An 11,511-nucleotide genomic window follows, 5' to 3' on the forward strand; every position below is an offset into this window, starting at 1 on the left:
AGTGTTGGCTCATAAGACCTGCCAGCCAGCCCCTGCTATGATTTCCCAGGCAGGTGGAGGGAGAAACCTAAAGTGCTTCCCAAGCAAAGCCTCCTGTAGGAGGTGGATAATTAAGATGGGTGTTGGTTCTGGGAGAATGTGGCCAGCCAGGTCTCAGGTGCAATCCCATACTCTTGGGAATCTGCAAATTTGTGATGTGCAAACTCAACAGGAATCCACACACCCTTGGCTTGCCATCTCATAGCCATGCCTTCTAGTGGACAGTTGTACTCACCAGCTACTCTCTACACATTCCTATGAACCCTGAATATTTACATCTTGTAGTATAACTCTCCTTTAGTTAGCTACACACTGATATCATCTCCTGTCCAAAAAGCCCATGTATGGAGACAATGAGTTATAAAGGGGAAAAATAACCCATAACCAGATACATTTATGATCTGTTCAATTGCTTTTATAATAATTAACATGTGTAACATTTAATAGTTTACAACATACTTTTATATATCTATTTATTATCTTCAGGACAAACCCTAAGGGTAACATTATTTGTTCCTATTATGCAGAACAGGAAACTGAAGCTGGGCACCAGTACTCATGCTGATAATTCTACTTCAGAGTCTGATATCTGAGGATTGTTCAAGACAGCCTAGGCAGGGTAGTCCATGAGTTTCCTATCTTCTATCAATCACCAAAAAGTCAGAAGTGGAACTGTGGCTCAAGTGATAGAGCACTAGCCTGAGAAAGAAAAACAAAAATGCAGGCAAAATGCCCAGACCCTGAGCCTTTGGACCAGAAAAAAATAATAATAAAAGGAAAGAGGTTCAGAAAGGCCAGATGAAACAGGGACATATGTCTACATCTTCTAATGACAGGATTTTTATTTTTGTTTTGCCTTACTAGGATTTGAACTCAAGTCCTCACACCTGCTAACCTGGCACTCTCCAGCCTTTTGTGTTTTGCTGCTTAATTTGGAGGTGGAGTCTAGTGAATTTTTCTGCCATGGCTAGCTTCAAACCATAATCATCTAGATCTCAGCCTCCTGAATAGTTAGGATTATAGGTGTAAGCCACTGGCACTCAATTTGATTACAGGTTTGGCATTTTTTTGTTTGTGTGTCTGTGTGTGTGCATGCATGTACACATGTGTGCATGCCAGTACCAGAGCTTTAAATCAGAGCCTGGGTGCTGTCTCAGCTTTTTTGCTCAAGTCTGGTACTGTACTACTTGAGCCACAGATCCACTTCTGGCTTTTTGGTGGCTAATTGAAGATAAGAATCTCTTGGATTTGTGTGCTGGATTGGCTTCAAACCTTGATCCTCATACCTCAACCTCCTGAGTAGCTAAGATACAGGCATGAACCACTGGCACCTGGCTTTGATTACAGTTTTAATAAACACACACAGACACAAACACACACACACACAAAATGAAGCTACTTGACAACTTAATACCATGGTCCTGCCTTTTATTCAAAGCCTGAAACAAAAGAGGGTACCTTATAAATTGAAGTAGTAAATTGGAATGAAAGTAGGATGAAGAATACTTTGGCCTAATTACAACTTGAACCCTACCCTATGGCCCATCCACATTTCTGCATCTCTTCTTGATGGTGATTTATGGAGAACAGGAGAATATAACTGAATATTTGGGAATTTGGAAATAAGAGAATTGAGATTGGGGTTATTCACTGAACTCTGTAAAAGGACTGGAGCCATAATAGTTAACACTGAGTGTTGCTTGTGCCAGGCATGAAACATTCTATTTATCTATTTATTATCTCAATCCAGAAGTTGTTGGAAATGTATCATTTATCACCATTGTACAAATGAGGAAATAGGCACAATGTAAGGACCTGGCTTAAGATTGTACAACTATTATGTGGCCAACATAAGAGTTGATGCTGGACACTGGTGGCTCACATTTGTAATCCTAGCTACTCAAGAGGCTGAGATCTAGGATGATGGTTCAAAACCAGTCTGGGCAGGAAAGTCTGTGAGACTCTTATCTCCAATTAATCACCCAAAAGCCCATAGTGTAACTGTAGCTTAAGTGATAGCATTTGCCTTGAACAAAATGCTAAAGGACAGTGCCCAGGATCTAAGTAGTAGCACATAGACACAAATCAAAAGAATTCATGCAGCCTCATGCCAACGGTAAGACTATATTGCCGGGTTGGGAAGGTGGCTCAGTGGTAGAGTGCTTGCCTTGAGCTGAAGAGCTGAGGGACAGCGCCCAGGCCCAGAGTTCAGGCCCCACGACCGGACCTCCCCCCCCCCAAAAAAAGACTATATTGCATAGGCAGCGACAGAATCTCAGCATGCACAAATGTAAATTATTCTGTAGGACTGATGGTTTTTCTTTTTCTGGTCCCAGTACACATGCTTTCTCTCCCATGAAAAAGGCAGTGTGTCTAAGCACTTCGGCTATAATAAAGTTGTTGGCCAATCCTTTTGCCTCCTATGTAGAAATGTGGAGATTCCTTCTTCATCTCCTATATATTACCAAGCCAGACCTTCTTTTTTTTTTGCTTGTTTGGGTTTTTTTTAACTGTATTTTTTTTGTCTTTTCTTTTTTGGTACTGGGGATCGAACCCACGACGTTGCGCTTGCTAGGCAAGCGCTTTGCCACTGAGCTACATCCCAGCCCCAAGCCAGACCTTCTTTTGAATCTTTTTTTTTTCAAGCTCTGGATCAGACGTGTGAAGGTGCCAAGGATGTGTCGGTAGCTTTGTCACAAACAGGGATGTGCTGGGCTGAGACCATTGTTCACTACTTGGAAGTCTCGGCATTAGAAGGGAATATATAGTAAACACACAAATGAGTGAGGATTTTCTGGGTATTCTATACCCAACCCGGGGTCTCGTGGCCGGGCTCAATAGCTTAATATCTGGCTTCTTTAGGTGTTCCTTGGTGTGACGTAATGACATGAAACCATGGCGTCATCATGACGTCAGCGTGAGACTAGGGAAAGGGGGAGGGGCGCCTTCGAGGGGTGGAGCCCCTTCCCCAGGTCTCCAAGATCCCCTTTCCTCTCCCTTCACCTGTTTCTCCAGAGCCTTTTCGACGACAGGGTTCTGAACTCTGACCGCGGAAAGCTCGACTTCCAATCCCCGCGGTGAAAGTTTACTCTCCACTCCCGGGAAAATGTCTAGAAACCCTGCCTCCCGTTTTAGGTTTCATCCAATGAAGAAGTCGAAGGCGGAGCCTGGAAGCGGGCCGGTGACGTAATGCAGTTTGATTGGCATTGAGGCCATCAGTGCCGTTGATTAGCCACGAGGTTCGCCAATCCAGAGACAGGGGTGGGACGGTGCAGGCGCAGAGAATTGGTTGGTTTGGCTGGCTTCAATTTAAAGAGACAGAAGCTACCGGGGGTCCTAGAAGATTGTCCGTAATACCCTCCCCACTAAGTTCTTGGGACCATTTAGGTCCTCAGAGTTGGGGAGATGGTTTGCGGCGGTTTTGCCTGCTCGAAGAATGCGCTGTGCGCTCTCAACGTGGTGTACATGGTGAGGTTTTGAAGGTGGGGGAAGCGAGGGGTGAAAAGGCGAATGGGGAGACTCTCCAGGGGACTTCCGGTGGGGGGAGAGGTGTACAGGGGGTTCCGGCAAGATTCCGAGGAACTTCCGGCTAAGCGGGGATTCCTGGGGACTTCCTTGGAAGAGGGGAGACTTCCGGTGATTTGGGGGCTTGTCTGAGGGTGGGGAGGCATGAACTGAGGGCTGTGGTTATAAACTATCATTCCTCATTTCTGTGATCCAATTCTTCCCAAAATAGAGGTGGAGGACGACGCTAAGGGTTTTGTTCGTGTACTAAGACTAACGCCCTTTCCTCCCTACCCCCATCCGTATCCCATTCTGACCTCCTTTTGGGAAAAGTGCCCAGGGATAGCCTCCTTACTCCCCCATTCATATGCAACGTTTATCCTATTAACCCCAGTCGCTTTGTAAAGATTTTTGCTGTGTGGTGCGCTAGAATTCTTTGAGATGTGTCCTGTTTTCTGTTTCCTGTAGCTGGTGGGCTTACTGCTCATTGGAGTGGCTGCTTGGGGAAAGGGCCTGGGTCTGGTGTCCAGCATCCACATCATTGGAGGAGTCATCGCTGTGGGAGTGTTCCTTCTCCTCATCGCAGTGGCAGGATTGGTAGGAGCTGTCAACCACCACCAAGTCCTGCTGTTTTTTGTATCCTGACTTGATGTTATAGGAGCACTCCAGATCCTGGGAAAGCTTGCCTAGAAATACATTAGAATGGGTACTGGTCCTCAGGAGTCTTAGGACTGTCTCCTATTCGATAGTCCACAAAATAAAACCTAATGACTTTGCTTTCAGCTCGACAAAACTGCGCAGGTGGGGCCAGGGGGCTATTTAAAAGAACTTAAGATCCTTTTTCCTTAACTTCCTCTCAGTACATGATCATCCTTGGCTTAGTCTTCATCTTCCAGTTTGGAATCTCTTGTTCATGTCTGGCAATTAACCGAAGCAAACAGGTAGATACCCTTTGAAGTATTTTTGCTTTCTATTTTTAACTCCTTCCCCTTACTACCCCATCATACTTAGGTCCACTACTTCCAGGCTTGAACCATTTGCTTCCCCTAGGATGTATGCTAATTCTCCATGAAGATGCTCTAAAGGGAAAACCTAAGAAACATTGTGATACACTGTCACATTTCTGCGGGGTATTGACTGCCTTGCTACAATAGAAAATTCAGGCACATGCAAGGATAATCATTTATATGTCTGTATCCCTTAGACAGATGTCATCAATGCTTCTTGGTGGGTCATGAGTAACAATACACGGCATGAATTGGAAAGAAGTTTTGACTGCTGTGGCTTGTTCAACCTTACAGCCCTGTACCAACAAGAGGACACTTGCAACGCAGTGAGTTGGACGGTAGGGGACAAAAGGTATTAAGCTAGGTAAGCACAAAGACTGGCAGATACAAGTTGCATGTTATTGCCTCTTTAGCAGCTCTCTTGAATTGGAGGTGGACAGGATAGATACAAAAACCAGGGATTTAGCCTAATGAAACTTTAGCTTATAGAACACTAGTAAATAATTTTAGTGACATTATATTCCATGTTTTTAATCCTCAGATGTGCAAGAGCAGAGGCTCTCCCTGTCAGATGTGTGGAGAAAAGTTCCTGAAGCATTCAGATGAAGCCCTGAAAATCCTAGGGGGTGTTGGACTCTTCTTTAGCTTTACAGAGGTAATGCCAGTTCTCTCACATATAACCATTAGTGTTAACCCCAAAGTTCAAAATTGATTATCTCTTTTCCTTTCTTCCTGTAGATCCTTGGTGTTTGGCTAGCAATGAGATTTCGGAATCAGAAGGATCCTCGAGCCAACCCCAGTGCCTTTCTATAAGACTTTTAACCCTTCTGACTTTTCTCTTGCTCTCAGCCTTTTATTCCTCCCTTAGTGAAAGCCTAGGGTCTGGAACTCTTTTTGAGAAAAAGGCAAAGTCCTTTGCACATTCCCCCAAACTGAATGAATGGCTTAGGCTTTATGCCTTGACATATTTTGGTGGGAGCAAGGCTATAGGGGACAGAATTTAAAGTTATCTCCCGCTCCCCAGGTGGAGCTTGGGCGTGTACAGATGGGGTAGGGGTGGAGTCATTCAGTGCTGTTTCCCCTCTTCACTCTTCCATGCTAGATTCCTTAGCCTGGAACCAAGAGGAAAATCAAGGACAAGATTAGGAGGAAAAACCACCAAGATTTTTTTTTTTGAGAGGAGGTAATTTGCTGGGTATTGAACCCAGGACCTTACACATGCTAGGTTAAATGCTGTACCTCTGAGCTACATTCCCAGACCCACTAAGAACTCTTGCCATAGGCAGGTCCCTGTGTGAGGAGGTTCAGTGAATACAAAAATAAAAGCCATTTTAACTCCATATTCAAAGAAGCTGCTTGAAAGTTCCTTTCTAATTTTCACCCGTCAAGGGTCTCCACTGCCTGCCTAGGCCCTGTGTAATTTAAGGAAAGTCTTTAAGATTTTGCAGAGAACTAAGTTCCTTTTGTCAAATAGTTTGCCAAGTCTCCCAAAGGCAAGCCAATCAGAAAGACATTAAAAAAAATAGACCATATTTCTTTAGTCTCATTTGCTATATAAAAAAAGGTCTCATATCAAGATAGAGAGGGAGAAGGGAAGGGATATACCCCTTAGTGTAGAGAAATGTAAAGGAGGGGGGGATAAGCCTCAAAAGGAGGAATGTGGAGAATATCATTAAGGCAACAAAGTATTCTCTGTAAAAAGCTGGAGGAACCTCCACAGCTTCACAGGAAGGCAGAGGTCTTGGCTTCTCTGTGGGATTCTCTCCACTCAAGTGTCTAGAAGGGAGTAAATGGCAGCTCTTGACTGTTCATTCTGGATCACCTTCTTCCTTATGTAGATAAGAATGCTGCAGGGCTCGGAAGGCAGATATTCGCTTGTGTGGGTTAAAAGCCAGCATTTCCTAAAGGGAGAGGCAAAGGTCAGAAAAACATGGAAGGAAAACGACTTCTGGTCCACCCTCAACATATACAGGAACAGGCTCTACCTTCTACATTTCGCTGTGGCTAGTCCTCATAGTACCAATAAATAACTCTAGCCCCATCCACAACCAGCTCTCATGAACCACAGTGGTCTGGACTATTATGTATGATCCCATCTCTCAACCCTGTTCAGCCCAGGCCCAGCCAGTACCAGCAGCAACTGCGCTCCAGATTCTTCCATCTCTGGCACCACCGACTGTACTGGGCGAGGCCCTCTGGGAGAAAAAGCTCCTCGGGGTAGAGATACATCTCCGGGCCAGTCATCCTCCGGGGGCAGCCCAATTAGACTGTAAGGGCAGAAGTCTGATCAGGAGGGTCCTCCAGTGCCCAGCCCTATGGGTTGAGCCAGTTGCCATCCAGAGCTTAGAAGAAATAGGACTCAGAATGGTAATACTTTTCTGCCTCTTTAGAAACTTACTCAAAGATTTTGCCCAACTGGTCAGCTTCAGAGTTTCCACAGAAGAGAGGCCTAAGGTGAGAAAGGATACAAAGTAATAGTTCTTTTCAAGAAGGTAGTAGAATGGCTACTTACCCAGTGGTTTAAAACAGTAGGGTGTATAAAAGGATATTTAATTTCTAATCAAAGAATATTCTGGAGCTTCCAAGCCAATAGGTAGGGGAGGCCTGGGGCTGTAGGGGAGCATTTGCCTAGCATGCACAAGGCCCTAAGCTGAGTCCCCACCACCATAAAAATAAATACTTGGGGAGTTCAAGATGATTTAGGGTTTTGAGTCCCGTACTTTCGACGGAACATCTCTGCAAAGATACAGCCAACACTCCACATGTCCACAGGTGTTGCATAAGTAGACTGAAGAAGAACTTCAGGAGCACGGTACCAAAGTGTAACAACCTAAAGGGAAGAGGAAAAGTGCATAAGGGCCCTCCTGGTGCCCAACTTTTTAGCACAGGACTTCTCAACTGCTAGGGGAAATCACTCTCCACCTCCCACACCAGAACCCATTTTGGCTTCCATCTTTCTAACTCACCACAGGAGTAAGGGCCATCTGATAGCTGTAGATCCTGGCCAGGCCAAAGTCAGCCAGTTTGACTGTTCCACCACTGGTCACCAGAATGTTTTCTGGCTTTAGGTCTCGGTGGACGATGCAATTGGCATGAAGGAAATCTAGACCTCTTAGAAACTGGCGCATCAGATCCTGGTTTGTTAAGGGAGAGGTGCAATACTCACAGTCAAAATCCTAACAAGTTGTTCCCAATCTACCTTTCAACGCCTACCCACCCTACTTACCTTGATGGTCTCCACTGGCAAGCCTGGTGGAGGTGCCTTGTCCAGATATGTCCTTAGGTCTTGGTCTATATGTTCAAACACTAGGGTTACCTTGATTTCTCGGTCAGTTCGGGAAGTGGCACAGACGTCCATAAGCCTGGACAAAGTAAATGGTCACTTGGCTGGCTAGTTCCCTTTAATGAGGTCTCCTACATTTTCTCGGGGTCCCCTCTTCTCTCGGGACCACCCCACCACCCTTCCAGGCTTTCTCCCCCCCTTTGTTCCCCATCTCCACCTTCTTTCTCACCGAACAACATTAGGGTGCTCAAAAGCCTCCAGCCTCCTCAGTAAGGCCACTTCTCGAACTGTGCTGATAGGAAGGCCCCCTCCAGCTCCTCCTCCATTGGGGACTCGGACACTCTTGAGGGCCACAAAGTGGCCGCTGTGAGGATCACGGGCCTTGTACACCGTCCCATAGGCACCGACGCCAATTTCAGCCACGGGCTCGTATCGAGAGGTAGCCATTCTTGGAGCAGGAGTGACTCTACAATCACAAAGGATTTCTACTACCAAAACTCCCCTCCAGAGTTAGGAAGGCATGTGCCCTGCAGCAACAGAGTAACTCCCTCCGAAGGCAACACAAAGACACCGTGCCCCACAGCGCATCCCCCAACCCAAACTTCCGGGGACCCGCCCCTTAGATAACACAATGACTCCGCCACCAACCCTTCCAGCCACGTGATGCCCTAAAGAAAAAAAAAAAGCTTTTTCTTAGGGGGCCAGCGCGCTGGGCACAAAGACCACACGGTTTTGCATCAAAGATTCTATACCTCAGTCCCTAAAATCCCAGGGTGCTCCCCACCCGCACCAAGGCCCCACTTCCCGCCCGTGCGCGACCCTTCCATCACCAGCCTGGGCGGCGCACGCGTGGACAGCCGCGGGGGTCGGCGCCCGGTCCCCGGTCCTGGGAGGGGGCGCTGCTTACCGCACGCCTGGTGGGGCCCGTTATCGGAGCCCCGGGACCGGTTCCTGGGGCGCCATACACCTGAGCGGGGTCCGGGACAGCTGGACACCACCGGCCAGACCATAGACACAGGCCGCACACTAGAGAGTGCCCCTCACCCCCACCCTCACCATGTGACCAGCTGCCAAAGAGGCGCGCGGAAACCGGGAGGGCGGGGCGCACACCGGACGTTCAGGACACGTGATTTTCACCCATGCGCAAAGGAGAGGTTGGGGCAGTTCTGCGGGGAGGGGGTCCGTGAAAGGAAAAGGGGCGGAGTGTCGATGGCCACCACGTGATCTGTTGCTATCACACGTGACTGCTTGACATTGCTCTGTGGAGCAGAGGTGTGGTTACGAAGCGGGGCACGTGACTGATTGCCGTATTGGGCTGGGGGGGGGAAGAAAGGAGGGGCGGGGGACGAGGGAGGGTGGAGCCCAAAGCGCTGTCATGGCAACCTGGGCCACCCAGATCCCAACTCGGAGGGGGGGGGAGGGTAGGCTGAAGACCCAGCCCCAGCGCATCTCTCCCAGTGTCTTTATGTGGGAGAGGGCTCGGGGGTTCGGGTTGGGGATCTGAGTACCAGAGGTGATGCTGTCTTGTCGCTCCATCTTCACGGGAAAACATATTCTTGTTTGGGTCTTTGTTTTACTCATTCATTCAACAAAATTTTACCGAGAGGTTTCAGTGTGTGTGTGATGTTTTTGTTTTGGTGTCTCAGTCACCAGGCTTTCGAAGTAGTAATAAAGCTATATAATGTAGCCTTACAGTATGGTCCTTTAGGGAGCACACAATGCCTATCTAAGGGCAAAACCAGGACTAAACGATGGATGGAATGGGCATTAATACAGTAATTCAAAAGGAAGAGTGGCAAAATAATGCTCTCCCTTCTTCCCAACTACCAGATTCCTTGGTACTGCTAAAGCAGATACTGAGAAATTATTGATGAACAGCGACAGGAATATATGACCTCGAAGATTTTTCCAACACCAGAAATTCTGTGATTCTGTGGTGTGTGTATGCGTGCAGTCATATATGGGCAGATATAGAGATGAGCATGTGCAAGGAAGTCAACTCCACTTTAGACACACTGCATGAGAATGTCTTGTGCTTTTCTGAAAACCCATGACTCTTCTTTGCTGTCCCATTTCTCTTTTTCTCCATTGCTTTGTTAGTGCTTAGTCCTGCCTAGCACAGTTTTTTTCCCAAATAAATTTAGCTCACAAAAACCTAGGTAGAAAGGCATCCATTTCTATGGCTTGTCGTATTGGTTCCAACTTCTTTATTATCTGTCCCAACCCGTTAGAGATATGGAAGGGATCACTCTTCCATTTGCAGACAATTGTCTAAAAATCTGAAACCATTCAAAAAACTTTTCCCATTTAAAACTTGAGCCTCAGGCCTTGAGTATGCTAAGCCTTCCACTCTAAAATATAAAACTTAATTCCCAGACTCTAAACTATGAAAACATTTTATTATCGTTTGTCACTCCATTCACCTTCATTTCTACTCTTAATTAGCTAGCTGAGAATATAGGAGTTCAGACTTGAAGATTTACACAAACCATCAGTCAGGGAAAAATGGAAGACATATTGGTACTGATTCCCACCCACCCCACTTTTTTTTTTCTTTCTCATTTTGATGCTAGTAGTTTGAAGCTCTTGGAGACTAGTTTGAAAAAAAAAAAACCAGGTCTGCCCTGGCTAAGGGACTGCAGAGGTGTTTCACTAGCTCCTTTGCTAGGGCTGAAAGCTGCCTGAGCTTGTCAAACTCCCTTCCTACACTAGTAGTCTCCACTCCAGCTTCACCTTCACCTTCCACAGAAGCCCACTGCAGCTCACTGTCAGTCCAACAGGAGCCATCCTCTTTGTCTGCTTGAGTCCCAGCCCTCCCCCCCTTTTTTTTCTGAATCATTCATTTGTCCGTCCAAAATACTCCCAGTGCTTCATGAAAACATTGTTCTCTCACTTTCTATTGAAGAGCCTGAATTTGGCAGCCGGTCCCTGGCTCTGCCTCTCCTCCCCCTTGTTAATTACTCTTTTACTAATTAATTCTTTCCCAACGTCTAAGACCCAGTGGGCTTCCCTAGAATCCCTTTTCCCACAGCTTTGAATTGTGGATGACAGGGAAGATGTTAAGTGTAAGAAAGAAAGAAAAAAAAATGTGATGGGTGGGGTAGCAGTGGCTCTCAAGGCCCCTATTAAAAGACAAAGAGCTGCAGGTATGGGGTGGTGGGGGGGAGTGGGTCGCTTCAGAGTAGTAGAGGCGAGGGCAGGAGCAGGCCCGGAAAGCCACTCCCAGCCCCTCAGCACGCCCATTCCCCTTACCTTCCACACATTTAACATCAAACGCTGTTTCTCACACCACCGGCTTCCATTCCTGACACACTCACCACTCTTCCAGTCCCACACACGGCACATTTTACAGTCTTTTGTGTAGAAATGTTTCCTGGTTGAGTGCATCCCCCACAACTCGGACTATTGTACAGCCTCTGCACAGCCTCATTTTACCCAAGCCCCTCTCCCCCCCACCCCCCCCGCACACCTGCATCCTTTGACCACTCACCTTTCAGCCTCCTCCCCGTACCCCCACCCCATACACACACCTATTCTTCTGCCCGACTGCACACTCCCCTCCCTCGGCCACTCCTCCCCCTCCACCCTCCCGGAGCTCGCGCACTCGCCCCGCCCCTAGGGACACCTGCTCGTGCCGGGCAGGGCGGGGATGCGCAGCCGCGGCCCCTTCTCCTCCTC

The 11,511-nt window shown here is 47.3% G+C and overlaps 2 protein-coding genes across 2 annotated transcripts; one reads left to right on the forward strand and one right to left on the reverse strand.

Annotated features, from left to right (window-relative positions):
- Positions 1-3,168: 3,168 nt before the first annotated feature.
- Tspan31 (tetraspanin 31) lies at positions 3,169-5,890 on the forward strand. Its single transcript, XM_013022175.1, has 6 exons — positions 3,169-3,507; positions 4,012-4,179; positions 4,404-4,484; positions 4,748-4,876; positions 5,092-5,205; positions 5,289-5,890. Exons 1-6 carry the CDS (start codon positions 3,445-3,447, stop codon positions 5,361-5,363), a joined length of 630 nt encoding a protein of 209 aa, XP_012877629.1. The 5' UTR covers positions 3,169-3,444; the 3' UTR covers positions 5,364-5,890.
- Positions 5,891-6,067: 177 nt separating this feature from the next.
- Positions 6,068-8,920, reverse strand: Cdk4 (cyclin-dependent kinase 4). Its single transcript, XM_013022162.1, has 8 exons — positions 8,741-8,920; positions 8,063-8,299; positions 7,777-7,912; positions 7,517-7,684; positions 7,271-7,380; positions 6,949-6,999; positions 6,682-6,817; positions 6,068-6,451 (listed from the first exon to the last, which is right to left on the reverse strand). Exons 2-8 carry the CDS (start codon positions 8,278-8,280, stop codon positions 6,359-6,361), a joined length of 912 nt encoding a protein of 303 aa, XP_012877616.1. The 5' UTR covers positions 8,281-8,299; positions 8,741-8,920; the 3' UTR covers positions 6,068-6,358.
- Positions 8,921-11,511: the final 2,591 nt, after the last annotated feature.

The sequence above is a fragment of the Dipodomys ordii genome, unplaced genomic scaffold (assembly GCF_000151885.1).
Source record: "Dipodomys ordii isolate 6190 unplaced genomic scaffold, Dord_2.0 Scaffold3, whole genome shotgun sequence".
In the NCBI taxonomy this organism is placed as follows: Eukaryota; Metazoa; Chordata; class Mammalia; order Rodentia; family Heteromyidae; genus Dipodomys; species Dipodomys ordii.